This window comes from Camelus ferus, chromosome 23 (assembly GCF_009834535.1).
Source record: "Camelus ferus isolate YT-003-E chromosome 23, BCGSAC_Cfer_1.0, whole genome shotgun sequence".
NCBI lineage: Eukaryota > Metazoa > Chordata > Mammalia > Artiodactyla > Camelidae > Camelus > Camelus ferus.
This window is the reverse complement of record NC_045718.1, coordinates 31,313,299-31,338,392: the sequence shown is the minus strand read 5'-3', so window position 1 is coordinate 31,338,392 and position 25,094 is coordinate 31,313,299. Positions and strand designations below refer to the sequence as shown.

Here is a 25,094-nt window from a genome sequence, read left to right as displayed (position 1 = left end):
GCCTGGAAATTCTAGTTACACAGAAATAGTTCTTTAAATACTTGACTCCTCCAGTGTATTTTAAATTACTGGTTTGAACATAACTTCTGAAATGACAAACATGTACTTTGAGTTGTTTTCTGGTAAATTACACAAATTTGTGCTGATGCGGCATTAGACTATCACCTAGGCCCCTTGACAGGTATAAGAAGTTTTGAAACAAGTGGCAAAGGTTAAGAAGCGAGGTCCTACCCCTACTCAGAGAGCAGATCAAAACTAACTTTGAATGTGTAACTTTGATTCATGAGCACAGTGTTCTCACCCACTGAAAAAATGAGTATGGAAGGCTTCTTAAAAGATGTTTTAGAGATCCTGTCAAATTTTTTCCTCTGTGGTTCTAGTGGAGCTCCTATAAATTTAATGGAATCCTATTAGGGGTTCAGAACATAAATTTGACTAAAAGTTAAATTCAGAAGTCATGCTTATTATTTGGAATGATACTTTTCAGTTGGTAACAAAGTACATAAAAATATGTGTTTTTGTCCCAAGATACTTCTCTAGAGCACTCTAGCTAGTTAAATCTGTTACCCATATATAGTTCCTTTCAAATCTTTTCTTCAAATGTGTTTGAAAACTTCAGTTAATACAGAGGGTTGATTATGATTATGGTAGAAAATATGAAAGAAAATGGGAAGCCATTACCTTTTTTTTTTAAGTAGGTAAGCTGTCTTCCTCCTATCTCTTGCTCTATACCAGTAGCTCTCAAATTTTTTTGTCTTGGGACACCTTTACACTCTTGAAAGTTATTGAGGATCCTAACAGCTTACCTTTGAAAATTCTAGAGAATACAAGAATACACAGTACATATTTCATTGACTGCCGTTACATGTCATGTTGCCTCTGGAAAACTTTGCTGCATCTTGTGAGAGAATGAGTATGAAAATGGCAAATAACATTTTAGTTTTATGAAAATAGTTTGGCTTTGCAAACCCTTGGAAAGATCTTGGGAATCCTAGGGTCCCTAGACCACATTTTGAGAACCACTGCTCTGTATTGCTGTATTATAGAAAATACACTCTGCATTGCTGGGTTTTTTCCCTATCATGTCATCTTCAGGTTATTGATTTTATTAACAAGTGCTTAAGTATAGGTAAGAAATTATAACATTTGGGGGACAATTCACTCTTCCTGCAGATTCGCAAAATAAAGGTATTTAGTCTGTAACTCTGCCCACAGTATCATCATTGAGGCAGAATGTACGTACCTTCCTTGAGCAAGTTTACAAAGCACCAGGATAACAAATGCATAGTAGTAAATACAGGAATGTTGAGGTTAATCAAGAGAGGCTTCCTCAGGATAACTAATTTTCATCCAGTTAGTAAAAGAACATTCCCAGCAGAAAAAAAAAATGACATATAAGGTAATGAAGTAATTGGAGAATGGTGACTTTTTCAGGGGTTAAGATGAGGTTGAATTTGGATGTGTGAAGTTTTAACTGTCCTAGATGAGTGGTCAGACTCCCTCGTACTTTCCACCATTTTTATTTAATAGGCCTGTCAAATTTAAGAAATTTTTTTTGAGAATCTCTAGGTTTGACAGCTTTTGGTGGGTGGAACAAGTAATGATGTTTGAAAAAAAAAAACAAAACAGGGAGCTGTCCCTCCTGGTCATCTTGGCTGACAGCTCCCTGCTCGAGTGTTTTTCCTTACTCAAGTGCAAAAAACAAAACAAAACAAAACAAAATCCATTTCTCAACATCTTCATTATTTCATAAAAAAGGCCAGATATACTCGTATACCTTGGTAAACTGAATAGTATAGATTGTTACAGTATTGAGGAAGGTACCTTCTATCCTAAAAGGATGGACTATTCAAAGTAATTGGACTAATCCAATTTCATGATTTTTGAGACTAGGAGCAAAAGATAACTCTTGTTCCAGGATTCTCCCAACTACCTACTTCTAGCATTTCACACTTAGGATTGGTTGAAACAAACGTCAGGTTGTTTAGTTTCCCAAACATCTTAGACCTCTCCAAGCACATGCTTTTTCTTCTGCCTACAACCTCTCCTTTGTTTTTCTCACCTAGAAAATATCTGTACCTTCAAGGTACAAAATATCTACTACTTCAAGTGTTGATAGCTCAGTAAAGCCTGTGATTGTAATCTGAACAGGTAGTATTTCTCACATATTATATTGGAATTATCTTTGGAAGTGCCTGTTTCCCACTAAATTTAAGCTCCACACAAACAGGGACATGTCCTTCCATGATGAATCCTTATGGCCTTAGATTGTCTATGATAAGTGCTCAATATTTGTTGAATAAATGAAATGGTTCTTAAAACATTTATTGCTTTGAGTAAACAACAGAAAATATGTCATTGTGAAGTAAAAGTGTTTTCTCTATAAATTGTAATAGTGCTGAAAAATCAGTTGCTTAACATTTACCTCCAACAGAAGAGATTGGAAAAATTTTGTAATTTGAAGCTTTTAGTTCATCCAGAATGTCTTCAACACTCTATAAGACCATTTTAAGAAGCTGATTGACTAAAAAAAAGTACTCTTATGAGAATCAAAATTAATAAGGTGGATCTATTTTAATGGTATAGACAAAAATTAATCAGAAAGGCTTTTCTGTTTGGCTTTAGGGTATAATATAGAAATCCTGCAAACAGACTTCTCTTCCTAATTGTTTTGTTCAGGCTAATATTAAAATAAATTTATGTTTTCTTTCCAAGTGAATATTTAGGAGAGATACCCAGAGAATTTTAAATTTGTTGTAATTTTACCAACAGACAATTGAGAATTAACTCTCTGTCTCTCCATATATAGTATTATATCTTAAACAATCCATGCCAGGTAGATAGAATTTTTTTTTATAAAAGGGTAAAGTATTCTTATGAAAGAGTTGTCAAGTGGTATCCGTAATTTTAATAGGTAAAGGGAATTAAGAGGAATTCACTAAAAAGACAAATAGGACTGACTCATTCTTTGTTCACTTTTTAAAATGATTTTATCACCTGTCATTAACTTTTTGCCACATTTGCTTTATCTCTTTGGCTTGTATGCTCATTCACCATTTGAAAGTAAGGTACAAATATAATGACATTTTACCCCTAAATACATTTATATAGTCACAATATCATCACTTCCGAGGGATTTAATATTACATTTTATATTCAGATTTTTCAGTTGTCCCCAAAAATGTTTCTTATGGCTTGGAAGGGTTGAAGAGGCAGTTAAGATTCTTAAATCTAATAAAGCATTAGTCTTTTTAATCTAGAACATTCCTCCCACTTTTTCACTTTTTTCATTCTTTCATGACTTTTTGAAGAATTCAGTCCAGATGGTTTGTCAAATGTTCTTCGATGCAGATTTGTCTGATTGAAAGGATTATAGGAAGATCTTGGTTTAGCTCCATCTCTAAACTTTAGCAATATTGTAAGAACCCCCACTAATGTCCTTAAAATCCTATATTGCCTCAAGAAGTCCTACTTTCTAGACTAGCATCATAGCAGTAGAGAATTATTTGTGACCCTGATCAGTTGAGGATAATTAGGATAATCGTTTCAGTCTGTATAGTGTCAGATCACTAAATTTAAAAGACAGTTTGGAAGACCTGGATTCTTAATTTCACTTTTGCCACTGAATGGGTGGATGACCTTGGTCAAATCATATAAGTTCTTAAGGCCTCAGTTTTCTCACTGAAGAAGAAAGGATAGGTTCTAGTGTCTAAGTTCCTTTGAATTCTAGGGTCTGATAAGCAGTGTAACCTTTGATAATAGCGTCCTGATTAAATTGGAGAAAACCATTAGCCGTTCAATTCATTTGAGAACTATAGAGCATGAAATAAGTACATAAAAATTTTGGTTCTATTACAATATTTCCTTGATTCTCAGATATAGTTCATATTTTAACATTTTTGAAATGAGAATACATCTTGATCAAATTGTATCTATATTATTGTGGCAGTACTTTCTTTTCCAGAAGAGCTTTTATTAAATTGATAACATATCTTGAAGTTTCTACAGCATCTTAAACAAAATTAAAGAAGTCCAGCATACTACACTTCAAGACATCTAGGACAAATATCTGAGAAAGAAATGCTGCCAATTATATTATAATATATCATATATTATAAGACTGTTCCACTGTCAAAATTTAAAAGATGAAAAATGTGCATCTTATGATCAACTAAGAATTGATATTAAAGATTAGGTTTAACAGGAAAATTTGGGGTTTCACAAATTTATGGTGTATGTGTCTTGCATGGTTAAGAAGGGCCATAGTGGCACAACAGATCGAAAAAGATTTCTAAATAAATACAAGTGAAGAAGAATTTTTATTACTGACCACTTAAGTTAGAAAATAATAAAAAGAATACACATGGCATTTTTAAGTCTTGAAGTAATTGACAAAGAAAAAAACCACATCTGTTCTTCATACTAGAACAGCAAATAGCAGAGGCACCAAGATTAATGTCTTCGTTGTAAACCGATTTATTCCATTAGTTTCCTTTTGTTTTTATAGTGTATATTTTTCCTAATCTCTCAATACACAATTGTTTTTGACATGGTCATCATCTTTGCATATTAGATTCCAGGATTTTATTTTACTGTCTTGGATAAATTGGCAGATTGCTAGGATTTTTATTTTAATCACTGGGGAAATGAAATTTCTTCCCTTTAGCCCCAGGAAATAGTTAAAATAGCCCCAGATTTAGAGCTTCACTTTAAATGAGATAACTTTGTTTTGCAAGTTAACATACATTGTCAGCAGTTATCGTTAAACTGCTCACCTTGGGGAAGATTAGTGTATTTCTGTTTTTCAGAGGTCACTTTGCTTCTTTCAGAGCCCTAGACAAAAGATGTATAATCTGTTGTGTCTTTGTTTTTATGCTATTCGTCAGTCCATGCTTAGGGAACATTTACAAAGGGAAGAATACCACATTAAATTCTGTTCTTTTCTTACAATATGGACTAATGCTTAAAATCTCTTTGGCTTTTGTGGTGCTATTCTAGTTTGTATTTTCTGATTTTTTAAAAATTGAAGTATAGTTGATTTACAGTATTGTATTAGTTTCAGGTATATATTTTCTGATCTTTTTACCAGCTTTTAAGGGTCAGTTGAGGCTCCATCTATAAGCCTTTATTTCTTGGCTTTTACTTCTTCATTTGGGGGTTCTTCTGCAGTGATTTCAGCTATCTTCATCTGAAATTTCCAGAACCATATCTGTAGTCCTGACATTATAGTTGCTTACAGAAAATGACCAGTCAACTGTCCCAATACCAGATCTTTCCAAAAATGGAAACTTTTTTCTCATTACTGTCTGATTTTTCCACTCAAAACATGGGAGATTTTATTCCTCTCAGCTTAGCCTGTACATCTGATCTATCTTTAGAAGTAGTTTGCTTGCTAATGGTTTATCCATTACAGACTTTGTGCCTTTGTCCGGTCAGCTCTAACTGAGCAGTCCTTGTCCTCATTTCCTTTAATTTTGGGGGAGGGGAGGGGTCATTAGGCTTATTTATTTATTTAATGGAAGTACTGGGGATTAAGCTACCATTGAGCTATACCCTCCCCCCCCTTGCTTCCTTTAAAGCCTAGTTCAAAACTTGTATCATGTGAGGTCTTCCTTGGTTGACCTTATCTGGTTATTTATTCATAGTCTCATCTCCCGGTCAATTGTATACTCATACTAGTCAGTACTTATATTCAGTTGCATTTCTAGATTATTACAAGATACCTAAATTCTAGTATTTAGCTAGATTCAGTGCAGCAAAATTCTACTATAATAAAATAATGTATAGACAATACCTTGGGAATTATTATTCTAGTAATTGACTTTAATTTTTTAATTTGTAAATGAATATTTTTCCAGTTTTATTTAAATTTAATTGATATACAGCACTGTATAAGTTTAAGGTGTGCAGAATAGGGATTTGATTTGCAAAAAAAACCTATGAAATGATCACCACAGTGCATTTAGTTCCATTATTCAACTCAGAAATTATCAAAGAGGTTGTAGAGTCCACAAAGACAAGTAGTATTCTTCTACGAAGTTGTGTTAGAGGATGCCTCACAGCAAGTAGTTTTAGCAACAACAGTAACAATAAAACCCTCAATTTTTATTCCCCAGAGGCACCACTTTCAAGTCTTTGTGTTGTTTTTCTTCTACTTGATGATATCTGTTGACTTTCTACTATGAAAGATGAGGATTCAGTCTGCTTTATTCCCCTTCATAATATACACACACAGACACACTCTCTTTTCCTTCCTCCAATAACATAATAAAAGTTTCTTTTTCTCCTCACATGAAGTTCAGTAGCAGTGTTTATGGCAATGTGATTATTCAGGATTAGGGCACTGGTTCTCAAAGTGTGGTCCAGGGATCCCAGAGGGGTTCCCAAGACCCATTCAGGGAGTGTGTAAGATCTAAAGTATTTTCATTGTACTAATTAAGGTATTTGCATTTTTTACTCTCAGTCTTTCACAAGTGTACAGTGGAATTAGCTCTGTGACGTGATGATGTCATCATTCTTAGAGCTAATGAAATCTGCACTTGTGTATTGTGTTTTCTAGAATTAGGTTCTAAGGTAAGCATACCTCAGTAAATTGAATGTAGAAGAAGCAGATAATGAAATTCACTTGTGTTCTATTAAACCATACATCAGAGATTTGTAAAAATGTAACTCATTAAATATTTTTAGAAACATTTACATTAATATATATTGTTATTTTTTCAGTAGATTCTGAACAAATGTTGATAACTTATTTAGTTAGAAATGGATTCCACTGTATTTTTAAATATAATTCATTAAAATTACTCTTAGTATTTAAACTTTATTATATTTTAATTTACTTTGAAATTGGAAAGAACCGTTTACCTTCGTACCTTTCATTTGACATACTGTGATTTAGGAGATATCTGGTGTTTAATATTAGTGTATCAAAACCTTTATTAGCTTCAACCCAGTTTACCAGAATGTTTGTCCCTGTAATCTCGGGCGAAAGCAAACTTGCAGCAAGAGTTTCATCAGTATTTCATTTCAACAAGTATTTGTCAAGCATTTGTGTTTGGGGACTGTGAGAAGTAGAAAGGTGCATACAATAGCCCCTGACTAATTGACTTAGCCTTGATGTAGGTTTATCTCAATAATCTCTCAGTGTCGCACTTTCAACATCCACACCTACACAGTGAGAATAAACTTTCAGTCACTGCAAAATTCTCAGGGAACAAAGAACAAACATTTTGTGTAGTTGGTTTCATTAAAATACGACAGATACTAGAATATCTCAGAAATATAAGAACTAAGTATATGAAGCAAAGTTTTCAAATTAGTACTAAGACAAACTTTATTTAACACAATTTTTATGTAGCACTTTATATTTTTTACCAAGTGATACAGCAAGCATTATTTCATTTAATCCTAATGATATCCCTATATACTAGGTACTATCCATACTTTACAGACGTCTGATTCAGGGTTTCAAATGGTAGCTGACTTGCTCAAGGATGTATAAAAGTTGGACTCAAATTTAGGTGTTCTGACTTCTGATGCTGTGCTTTTATTGTACAAAGATACCATATTTTTTAAGGATTCAAAATAGTTAAGATTTCATTATACCTGTTAAGATATTTTGGAGGATATGAAACTATCTAATACAGGCCTCGGCCATTGTAAACTGTCATAGTTAATCCAAATCACTAGAAGAAATAATGAAAAACTCTAATTCTGTTATAGATCATATAAACTTCGTGAGGGGTTAGACCCAAATTTTAATATGTATATTTGGATAAAGGAGAGTTTTCTTGTTCCAGACCATAAAAAATCTGATGTTGTTTTGCTGATCTTCAGAACTGTGGTCTCTGACCATGATAATGGGGATACATTCAGAACATTCAACAAATACCTAAAGTAAAGGAATAAAGTATTCCTTGCCTACACATAATACTAATTTTTAAATGCAATATTGCAAGTTATAATGAGGGATTTACCCACATAAATTGATTCATATAGCAAACTGGGGAACAATACTAGCACAGAGAACTTTCAGCCATCAGTTATGAGTCTAAGTTAATTCTGTATTATCAGTTTGGTTTTTTCTTTTTTAAATTGTTCTTTCTCCTCCTCTCTTCCCATAGGTTTGTAAAAGAATGGACTTGGTTTGCCAGAGAATGTTGAATCAGGGATTTCTGAAAGTGGAAAGGTATCATAATCTATGTCAGAAACAAGTGAAAGCACAGCTCCCAAGGTATGTTATGGTGAACAATGGCCATAATTTATCATTGGTTATTTTGTTTGTTTCTTGAATTTTTTTTTTTAATCTCAGTAAGGTTTACATGTTAAATGGTTTCCAAGTTTTTGTAGCAAAGGGTACACAGATCACAATAAATGATTTTACTATGGTTTGTTCACTCTCACCATATCTGTTCAGCATTTTAGTTTAAGGTCAGAGCATTTAGGCAAGAAAATGAAATAAAAGGCATCTAGATTGAAAAGGAAGAAGTAAAGCTCTATTCATAGATGACAGGATCCTGTACATCTGTGATATTATATAAAAGATACAGTAATTATTAGTGCTAATTAAACAAGTTTAGCAGGGATACCAGTTACAAAATCAGTATACAAAAATCAATTGTATAATTCTTTGCACTATTGATAAATGATCTCAAAATGAAGTTAAAACAACTCTAGGGGGAGGGTATAGCTCAAGTGGTAGAGCACATTCTTAGCATGCATGAGGTCCTGGGTTCAATTCCCAGTACTTCCTCTAAAATTAAATAAATAAACAAACCACAGTTTTTTTAAATTCCATTCACAGTAACATTGAAAATAATAAAATACTTAGTAATAAATATAATGAAGTCTGAAATTTGTACATTAAGAACCACAAGACATTGTTAAAAGATATTAAAGAAGACTTAAATAAATGGAAAGGCATTCTATGTTTATGGATTGGAAGATTTCATATTAAGATGGCAGTACTCCCCAGACTGATATATACATTCAATGCAACCCCTATCAAAATCTTGGCTGTCTTTTTTTGCAGAAATTGACAGACTGATCCTGTAATTCCTATGGAAATGCAAAAGACTCAGAATAATCAAAACAATCTTGAAAAAGAAGAACAAAATTGGAAGACTACCACTTCCCAATTTCAAAACTTACTACAAAGCTACAGTTATCAAAATAGTGTGATACTGGTATGAGGATAGACATATAGCTCAGTGGAATAGAATTAAGAGGCCAGAAAATAAACCCATACATTTTTAGTCAGTTGATTTTCCACAAGAATGCCAAGACAGTTCGGTGGGGAAAGAAGTGTTTTCAACAAATGATGCTGGGATAAAAGAATGAAGTTTGACACCCTTCTCAAACCATATACAAAAATTAACTTAAAATGAATCATAGACTTAAGTGTAAATGTCAGTGCTGTACTATAAAACCTTGAGAAGAAAACAGTCATAAACCTTCATGAACTTGGATTAGGCAAATTTTTTTGTATTTTTTTTACTTACAGTATAGTTGATTTACAATGTTGTGTTAGTTTCTCATGTACAGCATAGTCATTCAGTTAATACATATATTCTTTCTCATATTCTATTTCATTGTAGGTTATTATAAGCTATTGAATATAGTTTTCTGTGCTATACAGTAGGACTTTGTTGTTTATCTATTTTGTATATAGTAGTTTGTATCTGCTGATCCCAAACTCCTAGTTTGTCCCTCTCCCTCCTTTCCCCTTTGGTAACCATAAATTTGTTTTCTATAGCTGTAAGTCTGTTTTTGTTTTCTAAGTAAGTTCATTTTTGTCATTTTAGATTCCACATATAAGTGATACATGATACTTGCCTTTCTCTGTCTGACTTACATCACTTAGTGTAATAATCTCTAGGTCCATCCGTGTTGCTGCAACTGGCAAAATTTTATTCTTTTTTATGGCTGAATGGTATTCCTGTGTGTGTGTGTGTGTGTGTGTGTGTGTGTGTGTGTGTGTGTGTGACAACTTTCTTATCCATTCATCTGTTGATGGACATTTAGGTTGCTTCCGTGTCTTGACTATTGTAAATAGTGCTGCTATGAACACTAAGGTGTATGTATCTTTTTAAATTAGAGTTTTCTCAGGATATATACCCAGGAGTGGGATTGCTGGATCATATGGTAAGCGTACTTTTTGTTTTTTTAAGATATCTCCATACTGTTTTCCATAGTGGCTGCACCAGATTACATTCCCACCAACAGTGTTGGAGGATTTCCTTTTCTCTACAGCGTCTCCAGCATTTATCATTTGTGGACTTTAATGATGGCCATTCTGACTAGTATGAGGTGATCTCTCTTTGTGATTTTGATCTACATTTCTCTGATAATTAGCAATACTGAGCATTTTTTCGCATACCTATTGGCCATCTGTATATCTTCATTGGAGAGATGTCTGTTTAGATCATGTTCGTTTTTTGATTGGATTGTTTTTTGTAATTGAGTTATATGAGCTTTTTTATATTCTGGAATTTAAGCCTTTGTCAGTCATATCATTAAGCAATGCTTTTTTAGATAGACACCTAAAGCATAAGTAACAAAAAAAAGTAGACAAACCAGACTTCATCAAAGTTTAAAATTTCTGAGCCTCAAAGGACACCATCCAGAAAATGGAAATTCTAATCACAGAATGGGAGAAAACATTTGTAGTTCATGTATCTGTTAAGGGATTTGTATCCAGATTGTATGAAGAACTCTTACTAGTCAACAATAAAAAGATAAATAACTCCAAATTGAAAGTGGGCAAGGATTTGATAGAAATTTCTCCAGAGAATATATACAAGCGCATCAAAGATACTCAGCATCATTAGTCATCAGGGCATTAGGAATCAGAATACTGTGGGGTACCACTTTACAACCATCAGGATGGATGGCTAAAATTTAAAAAGACAAGTGTTGGGAAGGATATGGACAAATTGTATCCCTCATCTGTGACTGGGGGGATTATAAAATGGTGCAGCCACTTGAGAAGACGGTTTGTTTCTCAAAAAGTTAGGCACAGGGTTACAAATGACCCAGCAATTTCACTCCTAGGTATATATCCAGGAGAAATGAGGCTGTGTCTACACAAAAACTTGTACACAAATATTCATAGCAGCATTATTCATCATAGTCAAATGTGGAAACAACCCAGAAGTGCATCACTAGATGAATTGATAATCAAAATGATGATATGTCTACTAATAGAATATTACTCAACAGTAAAAAGTAGTGAAGAACTAGTGATACATGCTACAACATGGGTGAACCTTGGAAACTGTGCAAAGTGAAAGAAGATAGACACAAAACTCCACATGCTGTTATGATTCCAGTTATCAGAAATGGCTGGAATAGGCAAATCCATAGAAACAGAAACTAAATTAGTTGTTACTAGGGGCTAGGTAACGGAAGAGATTGATAATGGTTACAGGCTCTCTTCTTGTGATAATGAAGATGTTCTGAAAGTAGATAGTTCTAATGGGTACACAGCTGTGACTATACTAAAAACTATTAAAGTGTACACTTTAAAAATGAATTTTATTATATGTTAATTATTTCTCAGTAAAACTTTAAAAAGTTCAAATGAGCTGATTTTAAAGGCAAAAATATATGGTTTCTTACCTTTATGTCCATGTGTAATTCTTTTATCTAATTTCTCTTATTGTAATAGCCATTAGGATTGATATAGTACAAAGCAACAAAACAAAACAAGAAAAACCTTTTTTCCAAATATCTTATCAATGAGTGCTAGTCCTTGGTAAGAATTTCTGAACACAGTGACTCATTTTTCGTTACAATTAATTAAATTATGACCCAATTGTAGATTTCTAAATTAACATGTAAATGTTAGGCTTACATTAAGGCATTTTGAGTGCTTAACGTTTTGGTCTACAATACTTCTTTTAATGGTTGCCCCCCCTTTTTTTTTTGTAGAAGAGAGTCAGAAAGGAGAAACCATTCTTTAGCTCGTCATGCAGACATCCTTGCTGCTGTTGAAACAAGGCTATCACTGTTAAATATGACTTTCATGAAGTATGTGGATTCCAATCTTTGTTGCTTCATCCCAGGAAAGGTAAAATAGAATTGCTTACCTGGAACAGCTGGATTGCACTGTATAAACTTTAAATTATTATAAAGTTGCAAAGTGATTTTTTTTTAAATGACAGAATTATTCCTGCCTCTTTGAGTGAGTTTCTATGAATGGATTTGTTTAGCTTCTATGTAGTAACTTAATAAATATATAGAACTTATGTGCTCTTTATATTTAAAATTCTAATTATAAAATACACATTCTTTAGAAGCCCTACTATTCTTCAGAAGAGCTTTTTAAGAATTCATGCTCAAGAAAAAATGTTGAGATTTTACTCTTTGTTAAGATGCCAGAGTGACAGCAATGAAAACGATAGGTATTGTCCCTGCCTTCAAGATTGTTATAATCTTAGGGAGGCAGAGTAGGAGAGACAGGTTGGTTTTGTTTTGAGAAATCTTTCATGGAGACAATTTACAAACTTCCAGATCTGACAAGAATACATAATTTTTGTGTAGCAGTATACTCAGAGCTAAGTAATAGTGCTGTTTAACACAGAAATAAGTATATTGTGGTGTATTTATTGTTACTAAGTTAATAAAGACCCCAACATTCAACATGCTACTCATACCTTCACTAGTATCTTGCTTCTTGAATTGAGTGTAAATTCAGAATGAAGTAGTATCTGTATCTTTTTATGTGGAAGGGATGGGGTGGAATTAAAGGTAATTTTGCTACTTCATTGATACTGATAAAAGGCTCCCTTAACATGGTTGGAACTAAGTAATACCTAGTAAAATCTGAATGTCCTCTTTTTGTTATTTCCATAGATAATTAACATGGGCAACATTTTATGTGTACTTTTTCCATTTTCAATCTATGATGTTTATTGGGAGTCAGGGGAGTTCTGTTTTTTATTTTATTTGAAGTATTCTTTGATATAGCTCACGTTCCTCATATTAGCTACTATTGCTTTTGTAGGGGGCTATAAAAGGGTGACCAGTTAGAAACTTTAGATTCTGATTCTCAATGCCAGATTTTATCCAGGTCTGATTCATAGCCCTTAACTCTTTTTTTTTAATTGAATTATATATAGTTGATTTACAATGTTGTGTTAGCCTTAACTCTCAAGTGTTCCTGGGATGTTCACTGAACTGGAATAGGTTGTCTCCTATAGTCTCATAGTTTTTATTGTGTATCTTATAATGTTAAGATTATGAATATTTAAGAAACATCTCCAAGTTTCATGTTTTTTTGTTTTTTTAGGGTGGGTGGTGGGGAGAGGTAATTAGGTTTATTTATTTATTTCCTAATGGAGGTACTGGGGGTTGAACCCAGGATCTTGTGCATGCTAAATAAGCACATGCTCTACCACTGAGCTATACACACACCCCCCTTTTTTAATTATATTTTCTTTATTTATTATTATATTATTTAATTATTTTAATTTGGCTGGTTAGGGGAGGTAATTAGGTTTATTTATTTTTAGAGGGGGTACTGGGGATTGAACCCAGAGCCTTCTGTATGCTAAGCATGTGTTCTACCACTTGAGCTATACCCTCCCCCTCAATGTTTCATAACCTCAGAGACAGTTTAGTCAGTTGTTACTAACAAGAGTTGAGTAGCTTGCAGCAAAGTCTGTGTGGCCTGCAAAGATGTTTTCGTTTCTGCCCTTTGCAGAAGTTGCCCATCTTTTTGTTCTAGTTCATCAGGATCATGTGGTTGGAATGATGATATTTACTGTCTAGACAAATGAGATTAAATCCAGTTGAATCCTGCTCTTTTTTGGAAACCACTTGTTGACTTTTCACTTTAAATTCTAGTACCAACTAAGGTGGTAGAAATGGAGAATGGAGAATAACAGATACAGTCAAACCATGCTGTATAAAGAAATACTCAGAAAATCTTAAATGCACTTCAGTTTTTTAAATATGGAAGAAAAAAATTTAAATAAAAGGGATGGAAAGGAAAAATAAGGATATCTCAAATGGAACAAAAAGACAAAAATAGAAAATGAGAACATATGAGATTCAGTATTTTGATAGGAACTTTGTTTGCTGAACATTAAACAAAGAAATTATCACTCATCCACAAGAGTCAGAACGCTTAAATGATACTGATAGTATGTCATTTATTACTGTGCCACTTTAAACAAAAGCATGACAATAAATTGCATGTGTTAGAAATATGATAGTTATTTCCTTTTTTTTTTAATTTGCATTCTTTTTTCTTGAGGTATAGTCAGTTTACAATATTGTATCAATTTCTGTGTACAGCATCCATTTGGTTTCTTACCGTACTTTTTTAAAACTTAAAAATATTTTTCGTAACTATTATATCTCAAGCCTGGGTAGGATTCTGTATGCGGCATATTATTTGAAAGGGGTAGAAACAGCAATTAAAGAGTTTAGGTGACCTTGCCTAAGACCTGTGATCTTTACACTGGACACAAGACTCATGCCATTACATTCCTGTTGCTAAAGTAATTTTCAGAATGTAATTAAACCTACTCAGAAAATGAAATACTTTAAAAATTGGTAAATACTATGCTTTCTTAATATGTGTCTCTAAAGCCATTGCAGCCACTGGTGACTGAATGCTAGAAGCCATTTGGTTCTAACATGCAGTGTCCTTTTTTCTTTACCCTGTCCTTCACTTGTAACTTTTGGACAGAGGAAAGAAAATATTTTTAATTTTCTTGAAAACATAGATAATGATTCTTGACTAAAATAGTCTCTATATAGTAAGATTTGAAAACATTAAGTTTTTTAATGGAAGACTTGAGCAAATAGAGATACCTTGGTTTCACACTATATTTAGAAGGCTAAATATAGTAAAGAGAAGAATATTTGACAAATTGGTTTACAGATATAATTTAGTATCAGTAATCCCTATGGGATATTTTTATATGAAATTAATTCTGAAGATAAGAGTTATGGAAGAGGATTAACTGCACAATAAATTTTTTTAAAACCTAGAATAAATGCATGGTACATGATAGCTCTGTATACATGTTGATTTTCTATGCTGTCACCTGTCTGTCCATCCACATCATCCATCTACTCAGCTCCACTCTGTTCTAACTCCCCTTACCCATTGAAATTCTTACTTCTCACTGCCAAGTCCTTCATTAGGCGTACTCAGTTCTTTCAGACAGATCTTATGTCTCTCTACTTTCATTTTTAAACACAGCACTTTGCTTGTACATTGAACTTACTACAGTTTGAGCTACCCTTCGCTGCTTATGAGTCTTTCACTAAGTCATCTTGCATTGGGTAAGATGTATGTCTTATTCACGCTGGAATCATTGTAACAGTCATTTCTAGTCTAGCTCAGACATACTGTGAATATTCTTCTGTCTACTAGTATTTATGTACATAAACATAATATGGATAGATCTATTAATAAAGCTGTGGATACTATTTCAAGTATTGTTATCTTTTTAAAATCCCTCTCAATATAAATTCTGTTAACCATGACATTTATGTTCAAAACAAAATCTGGCCTCTAAAATCCTATTTTTGTATTGAGTGTAACCCTGTGGCTTGTCCCTGAACAGTTTTATTTAGTGTGTCAATATTGACCAATTTATGATGTTTGACTACCTTTATCATTCATGTAACAAATATTCATTGAGTATTTATTGTGTGCCAGGCACTGCTAGGCTGTGGGAATCTGACAGTGAAACTAGAAATGGTCTCTTAGCTCATTGAGCTTCCTATATTATGTGAACGCAGAAATGAACAGAAAGATGTATTTACAACTTGTAATGTGTATTCTGAGGGGAAAATAAAGGATTTGATGAAGATGTTAACATGATTTAAACTGAAAGAGGATTCAGAAAAGACTGCTTTCTCTGGGAAAGTGAAATGTTACTGAGACTTTTTCTTCCTTATAACACACATGTAAAAACTTTGATAAACACAAAACTACTGTAGATCACTTAATATCCTCACACTAGTACCTAGAACCTCAGTCACTATGAAGGACCTTTAAAAAATACTGTATTACTACTTTAACTTATTTTTTTATTAACCATTTCTTAATTATATATAAATAATTAGGCCATTTTTTTCAAAGCTTTGAGCGTATGCTAACTTCCATACATTTTTACTATTTGGAGATACAGATACAGGTTGCATATTTCTAACCCTTGCACTCCTTAAGCAAGCCAGGCTGGCTCTGACCTTGAAGCCATTGCCATTATTACTGCTGCCTAAATGCTTTTCTCCACAGATCTTCAAGTGATTCGTTCCTCTTAATCATTCAGTTTTACCTTAAATATGTCAAAGAAGCATTTCCTGACTACCTAGTCTAATGTTATTACCTCTTCCCCCAACAGTAACTATCACATTTTCCTCTTTTTTCCTCATGGCACTATTTTAAATTATTGTTTGTTTACTTCAGCTTCGTGAGAAGATTTTGTCAGCCACCTTCACTGTTCTTACTCCAGTGCTTTGAAAAGTGATGCATACATAGTGAGAATTCGGTAAATGCTTGAATAATGAATGTTTATCTTACAAGTTAACATATGTTAGTATAATTAAACTGTAAGCCCAAGAGAAAGTACTCTTTTTTCATTTTTTTAATATATGTGATAATTCCTAACATGGTAGCTCAGTAAGTTATTATCAAAGAAAATAGTATTTTTTTCTAAAATGAGTTCATAATCTAGTAGCAATGCCAGAAATAAATGTATCATTTAGCACTAGTACCTCGGAATTCTGCCTTTGATTATCTTATTCTGTATCTTCTGGCCTCACTGTCATTTGCAGTTTCTCTTCTGAACTCCTAATATGCATCTCCAGATACTCCTGCCTGGCTAGTATCATCTGCATGTCCCGTGTAATTCAAAACCAGCACATCTCATCTCCTGTTACATTTGCCTACACGTATACCACCGCAGCCCAGGCTGATTCCTAGTCATCTCGCCAGGCCCACTAACGTGCCTCTCCTGTGAAGTCTCAGATTCACGATAAGAATACACCCTAACAGTTCAGTTTTGCCAACATTTATTAGGCACACATGATGGTAGACTGACAAGGATTATCTCATTGCCCTGAGAGTCTAGAAAGTGTTGAGGACTGTGATTTGTCCTGGTACTGTTCTGCAAGATTATGTGTTTCTCTAGCAGTACTCAGCAGCCTGAAAAAAGAGAAGAAAAGGCAGATTATAAGATTGTTCCAGAGTTGGATGCTGGCCAGATAAATGCAGTAGTGACAGTGAGTGGGATTCAGGGTGGGTTTGAGATATTTTGGTGACAGAATGGTTTGGCTGATTAACCCACAGTTCTTGTTAGGTGAAGTCCCATTGGAATAGATGTTATCCAGACTGGAGACCTTTAGAGGTGTGAGTTATTATCTTCATGTCTACGTGGAAGCCATGGGAGGTATTAATAACCTCGCAGGGATTAAAGCTGAGGGCAGGATGTCTAAGGAAGGTTCAGTTACCATTCCAGCAAGAGAATTAGGAATCAGGAGTGTTAGAGCTTATTTCTTCTCCATGTGTATATGCCTTGTGTTTCCCCATTGCCGTTATTATTAAAAAGAAAAAGGATCTTTTGCTACCCTTTAGTGATAGCAAGAAAGTGGGATCTGAGGAGACCTCATTCCAATCCACAGCAGGTCTTAGAGAAACAGAACTTAAAGGATAGAGCACGTAGTGGCAGTGTGAAGGACAGAAGGAAATCAGGGTGAGTCCCTGGGGCTTCGGAAAACAGTGAAGTGGGTTTGGAGGATTAATAGAATATGAGTTTGGGTAGTTCCCCCATCCCTACCCCTGCTTGCTTTCAAGATTTAATTCCTTAGTTTAGTGTTCAGGTTTCTTTAGCAATTTGTATATCCTTCTTTACTTCTTTACACATGTCTCTCCCCAGTTATACTGTGATTTCCTTCAGGGCAGGATCTGTATTTTAATCATTCTGAATCCTTTGCCCCAGTAAGTATAGTACAGAAAAGATGCTTAATAAATACAAATATGAAATGTTTAAAGTATTAGAATAAGCCCAAAGCCATGTGTCACAGATAATGTTATCAGTTGTCAGTATATCAGTTAAGTCATCCCATAGGTGTTTATAGGACTTGCAAAACAAGCAGTCCTATTTTCTTTTTTTTTTTTAAACTGAAGTGCTAATGAGAGCTCATTATTTTAGGTGATTGATGAGATTTATCGTGTGTTGAGATATGTCAATTCTACCAGAGCCCCTCAGCGAGCTCATGAAGTACTTCAAGAATTAAGGGATATTTCCTCCATGGCAATGGAATACTTTGATGAAAAGATTGTTCCAATTCTAAAGAGGAAATTACCAGGATCAGATGTATCTGGAAGACTCATGGGCTCTCCTCCAGGTATCTCTTGTTTATAATATGTTCAGTTTATAATAATGTTTATGTAGCTTTATAACTAGCTCCTTCTCCCTACTTAACTGTTTATCTCGAACTTTTCTGACTCTGTAACTGTATCTCATTTTTAATGACAGGTTGGCTTACAGGCATAACTTATGTAACTGATCCCCTGTTACTAAGCACATTTGTCTCCAGATTTTCAGTATTTAAACTATACTCTGAAGAACAATCTCGTGGCTAAATCCCTGTCCCTGTCCACAACTATTAGAATAAATTTATTAGAGCAGAACTGCTGGATATATGTGTGTATGTTTTTTGATGTTTCTGACTAATTAGTATTCATTGTCCTAAAATAGAATCAAATATACCAGACAAAACCCAAAAAATTCTTCATAGAAATAACCAATTAATTATTTCAGCCCCTGGAGTATCTAGCTGCTACTTTAAAAGACAGGGTGCCTAAGGCTATTTTGAACACTGTCAGATCCTGGAGACTTGTGCCCTTATCTACTGAAAGACTGAACTGTTCAGTAACTTCAACCCCTGCAAATATTTTAAATCAGGGAACAAATTTTAGTAAAACATTTTGTTTGTTCAGATCAATTAGCTCCCTGGAGTACTCAGTGGGGTAACTGAATGGCTCTCTGTAATGTAACAATAAAGCCTACACATCTCAGTGTTAATATATCTATTATTTACTGAGTATCTATTATGTGCACAGCACTGTACTGTGTCCTATGGAGACTAAAAAGAAGTGTAATACATGGTGTCTGGTCTCAAGAATCTTACTGTTTCATAAGGTAAGACATCCAGACTCAAATTATTGTAGGCAAGAGAAATAGTTTGAAGAAGTGTCCATTTAATTGCCAAACGAGTAGTAGAAACAGTGTTGAAGAAAATAAGATCATTATTGGTCTGATTAAGACTTCACAAGATTTAAGAATTGATCTGAACCTTGTTGATTGGCTCAAGATAAGAAGAAAGAGAAGAAAGAATGCATTAATCAAGGAGAATATTGTTTATTTTCATATACAAGGAGAATATTAGCCACATGGATTTAGGGTAGGCATGGATCCACCTGGTCCTTTAAGAAAATCTTCAGGAGATAAAGTTTTGTTTTGTTTTGTTTTTTTAAAGTAGGTTTTTAGTTTAAAATAGTGATTTTTATGCCTGTGTTATATTCTCTTATTCCTGAAACAGAATAGTTCCAAAGCTTCTTACACCAAGTCAGAAATTCTTCATGATCATCATGTGTGATGTAGCCCACTATTATTTGATGGTGTCCCTATTGTTTGGCTAATGTTGAAACCTTTGCCTATAACTAAGTGCAGAGAGGACTTAAGAATATGATAGGTAACTTGAATGTTTATGTGTGCTTGTGTGAAATAGGATGGAAAATAATTCTACTCTTAGTTTACTACTTGCATTTTCTTACTGAGTCTTAAAAATGTTTTATAATATTTTAAATCCAAGTTTATGCCATTGAATGCCCTTCTCCATTTGCTGGTAGTCCGTGTATTGCCACATGAACATGAGAATCAGAATTCAAAGTCATTTAGAATTAAAACAAGATGTCTGATTTATCTGTTGAACCAAATAGATTGCCAAGAAGAAATTATCAGAAGTGATATTGTTAAGGATACTGTTTTTGAATAAGTTTAATTAATGACATATTACTGGTTGTGAGACATTTTAAGTGATTAGTTGACCACTTTCAACTATTTCTCCACAGTTCCAGGACCTTCTGCAGCGCTGACAACAATGCAGCTCTTCTCCAAGCAAAACCCTTCAAGACAAGAGGTTACCAAACTCCAGCAGCAGGTTAAGACAAATGGTGCTGGTGTGACTGTTCTCAGGCGTGAAATTTCTGAGCTTCGCACCAAAGTGCAGGAACAGCAGAAACAGCTTCAAGACCAGGACCAGAAACTGCTAGAGCAGACCCAGATCATAGGTGAACAGAACGCACGGTTGGCAGAGCTGGAACGCAAACTCCGGGAAGTGATGGAAAGTGCAGTAGGAAACGCCTCAGCGTCTGGGCAGAGTGAAGAGTCTCCTCGGAAACGCAAAAAGGCCACAGAAGCCATAGACTCTCTTAGGAAATCTAAGCGTCTCCGGAATAGAAAGTAAATTGGAATGTGCTTCTAGCTCCAGAGGAAGACGTGGCTTAGTCGCTTGAGCAGTTACGCATATCAGGATCCTGTGAGCAACATGGTGTCCCCTAGGTGTCTAGGCTTTCAGAACACAGCTGAAACTTGAACTCTCGTGGTTGGGACATTCTTTTCCCGCTTCTCCTGGTTGAACTGACGCACAGAATCTTTTTACTTTGCAATAGATTTGTACTAACCAGACCTGTTCTATCATGTTTTGAGAAGTTAACTTTTTTCTGTGCAGATAATGTTTAAGTTTATTTGTTTCTGCATATATGCACATTACATAAGAATCTTAAACAAACCAGTCTTGACAGACAAGAAGTTCAGTTTAATACAGAAAATGTCCTGTTCACTTGAAAGAAAAGATCTACTTTTTAAATGGACAGTATCTTGTTTTTAAAAAAAAAAAAAAGTTGACTTTTTGTTATAAGTGACCTTTGTCTAGAATGTCTGAAAAGTAGTAAATGCTTTTTGGTATTGAAGTAATGGGTAACTAAAATGGACTCCCATAGTATTGACTGTAGGAGGGGCCTCTACAGTATTGACTATATATTTTTATAAACTACTGGCAAGGGACTTATCCAGTTGGTATATACATGTTTTCAGTTCTCTTTGGGCGCCATGTCCTACGTTTGCATGGATGGATGCATGCATTGCCTAGTCAACTCACTTAAAAAGCTCTTGCACTGGTATTGATCTTGAACCTCTGTACTTCTCCACTTTTTAGAGCGGCGTCTTAGTTTACTGAAGCGCTTGACATCTTCCACCACAACAGCTTGCCTCTGGGGGAGGGGGCGGTATTTGCTAGTCCATTTGTCCTCCAGTTTTACAGGAATAAGAGAATATTAAAGCCCACTGCTTTGTCTATTCTCTGTAGGGTTCAGGTACACTGGCTAAGGCAGAACCCCAAGTTCTTTCTCTTGATGGCAGACCTCTGGTAACTAGTACTGTTCCTTACTCACCACTGCGTGTCTCCTTGATCCAAGTGTGGTCATGACCGGTGTTGTGAATAGGGAACCCAGCTTGTGGGATGTAGTTTTGCCATGAAAGAAAGTTCATTGAAGAAAATTATATTATGAAAAAGCATTTTGAGCGTTTCATTTCTGGGGAATGACCTGAGGGGAAGCTTTTTAATATTCATTTCAAGCTTTCCTTATCCTAAAACTTTAAACAAAAGCTTTAATTTCGTTTGCACTCCTGTTTTGAGCTTGTAACTGGAAAAGCATGTCTTGCACTGTTCAGCCTCCTAAGTGGTCACTTTAACAACCTCCAGATTGTGTACAGTGGTTATTTTCCCCAGTTGTACATTTTTGAAACATTCACTTATTACTGTCCCAGTTTTATTTTAATGTACTAAATTATGTAGTTTATTATTTGACTATTAAGTTCTTTTAAACAGCTGTTGCCTTGGGCTTCAGTTATTTAAGATAAACTTAGGTGTAATGTAGAGTACTATCCCTTTCCAGGTGGGAGTTTGATACCTGTATAAAACCTAAGGTGTTGGTAAGTACCTTAGTTGAATCAAAGCACAAGGTCACCACCTGTCTTTATCCGTCCAACATGACATGGTTATGCATCCTATAGATTAACCTCACCAAGTGAAACTTTTTATCCATTTTTAACATTGTCCTTACATAATATTGTCCTTAGAGTTTGATCAATTCTTTGTCTAACTTTGAAACCCATTTACAATGTAGTATGTTTTCAATGAAAAACCATAAAATAACATCCAAGTGTTTCATGGCTTGTTGGGAAGGTAATTTTAAAATAAACAATTTCCAAAAAAACATTTGTCAGCCAAGGTCATCCATAAAAGTCCCCGTCTGGAACTCATTTTCTCAGCAGGTCTCATTTGTTTAATCATAGGATTTAGCCATACTGTCACAACTTTGGAGGAGGCCTACCGGAATACCCATGGCCTTTCATAGTCTACTTTCCTGGTAATGGGAAGACTTTTTAAAGTAACAAAGTACGTTTACAGGCTTACAAAGGATGATCCTTATGCATCAAAGGGATATGACCTCAGATGATTTTTTAATAGTTGTTAATAAATTATTTAAAGTTTCCTGGGTTTCTTTTTAAACTACATCTAGATACCCTAAATGTATCTATAGTCTTCCATTAGTTAACGTGAGTATTTGGCTTCCATAATAAGCATTCACACTATTAGAAGGCAGATTTTCTGTTTCAAATCCAAACTTCCGCAGTATACACTTGTAATCACCTGCCCATGTTAATGAGTTGCACTTGGTGCATGAACGCGGTATAGCAGGAGGAGATAAAGCACTACCGTTCAATTTGTTCTATCTGCGATCTCACCTAGACTAGCTAAAACGTGTTAGGATATCGCCTTGGCCAATTTGATAGCTGTTGTACTTGCTTCTGGATAGTATAATGGGATTTTAATTTCAACAAATCACAAAGTACTTCATCAGCTAAAACTGACGTATATTACAGAAAAATTGTAAATTAGCCTCCCAGGAGAACCATCCTGTCCTCGATTATAGGAAGTTTTCCTGTCATCTTCCTGGGGTGTCCTTCAGAGAAGACGTCTCTAGTTTAACGAGTCATTCCCATTTACAAATTGGTTATGGTACAGCACTACAGACAGATACAGTGTGGAAGGGCATATGTAAGAAAGGAAGAGGACTGCCTCCCCTCACCCACCACAGGGTCCTCTGCTTATCTCTCACATAGACTTGGCTTGGTTTCCACATATTCTGAAATATGAATTATTTTAGAACGTGAGGATATAGAACCTGTTGCTTTTCAAGCTCCTCTTTTGATGTACAGAGCCTGGAAATGGGCAAATATAAATGTAATCATACTGTTTTAAAAACTTGGGGTGCCATCAGGTACAAAGCCACTTGTTTGGGAAGCAACTTTTTTTTGTAAAACGTTTTTTGGAGTACTGAACTTTACAGGGGCTTGCCTTAATCTCTATTTAGTAGTTTCAAGATGTATGCGCTATTATTCTACTTGTTAAAATGTTAAAATATTCTATGTAGCCCCTGAAGTGGGTAAAACAGAGTATAAATAATGCCTAAATAAATAAGCTAAAAGGTGTCACTACAGTTGGATTTTTGAGAGAAAATGGACATGTGAACATAGGCTATGTGTAATAAAAATAATGGCACCTTACGATTGCACTATTTTATGCATTATTTTATATGCCATTTCATAGCCTGCACTTTAATCTCCAAAGAAACGATGTATGATGTCCCAATTGTTCCTTATTATTGATAAACTTTTTCCTAAGACAGGGCACTTAATTCTATTTTACTATACTGAATTAGTTTCTTGGAGGTGGATTCCTTTTTTGAGTTCTCTATTTCCTTAGCCATACTATTTTCCAGGATCTAGGAACTCCCTATCTTGTCTATTTCCAACAGTATATAATTTTAATGTAATGTGAAATCTGATACTTGATGATCAGCACATTCTTATGTCTGCTCTAGCAATGAGTACCCGTTTGTTAACATTTCTCAAACCCTCTAAACATAATCATGCTGTAAGTAAGATTCGAAGCCTGGAATAAAGGCATTCTGAAAGGAAATACCATGTATGATGCGGTCTCTTGGAAATGGCTATTTCTAATGTAAAATCCAATTTGAAATGCCATTCAGTTGTTTGACTTGGGATCTGAATTCCTTTCACTAGTCCTCAAAAGGTTAAGTTAAAAACTACTTTAAAATAACAAACTTCAGTAGCCCACCATCTGAGGTGAGTTATTTTCAAGAAATACTAAATAGTCTACAAAATTAGTTGACTGCTGCCTGCCATGATTTTATTTTTTAATAGCAATACATTTATATTTGTGATAAATATGATAGGCTTAAGTAATGGCCTTTTTCAGCTTCCTAAGTATCTTTTGTTAAATTCCTGAAATTCAAGCATTAAATTGAATTTTTCCTGTTGTGTCTGAAGAGAACCATGGGATTTAGAAGCACACTGGTAATCTATTAGGTCCATTGCCAAAGTATACTGGTCCATACTCAAAGCTATGCCAAAAGTTTGGACGTGTTTAAAATTCCTTTATGTGGTACCATGTCTGTTTACTTATGGTCATGAGCAACAATAAATTACTAGTCTACCTTCTGGAATTTTAATTGTTATAACCTAATTCAATTACTGGAAAGTGAAAATCACCTCCCGGTCACACAACAGGGTACGTAAATAAATGTGTTGTTACCAGTGTTACTTGTTTTCTTTGTATTTCATGCACAAAAGATTATGGAGCTCTCCTTCTAACAAATGACATGTTCATAGCTACCACCTCTTGAAGCAATCAGTGTGTGTTACGTGTGATTTTAACCCTCACAGCCGCTTTATAAAGCAGGTTGTGTTCTATCTAGGGAAGTTGAACTCGGGTTAAGCAGCATATCCACAGTGTTACGCAAGTAAGTGCGTACGTGGGATTTGAAGCCAGACCTACTTGCCTCCAAAGCTTATGTACATCTGCTATGCTCTACTACATCCTAAACCACCTGGGAGCTATGAGACTCTAGATTACATTAATTCTTTAACTCAAATACATGGTTGAACATTCCATGCATTTACTAGAAGCAGTCTACA

General features: G+C 34.6%; 1 protein-coding gene and 1 long non-coding RNA gene across 6 annotated transcripts in view; one reads left to right on the top strand and one right to left on the bottom strand.

Annotated features, from left to right (window-relative positions):
* Positions 1-24,715, top strand: part of FBXO28 (F-box protein 28) — a 27,658-nt gene extending 2,943 nt beyond the window's left edge. The window contains exons 2-5 of the mRNA XM_032466620.1: positions 8,124-8,233; positions 11,932-12,070; positions 18,177-18,372; positions 20,102-24,715. Of these exons, the coding sequence (XP_032322511.1) occupies positions 8,124-8,233; positions 11,932-12,070; positions 18,177-18,372; positions 20,102-20,496 (840 nt within the window). The 3' untranslated portion in view covers positions 20,497-24,715. The remainder of the gene's footprint in view (positions 1-8,123; positions 8,234-11,931; positions 12,071-18,176; positions 18,373-20,101) is intronic.
* The window catches only part of LOC116659275, a 26,294-nt gene continuing 18,101 nt past the window's right edge, over positions 16,902-25,094 (bottom strand). For all 5 annotated transcript variants that reach the window (XR_004314536.1, XR_004314537.1, XR_004314538.1 and 2 more), the window contains one exon: positions 16,902-17,170. This is a non-coding gene — a long non-coding RNA (uncharacterized LOC116659275). The remainder of the gene's footprint in view (positions 17,171-25,094) is intronic.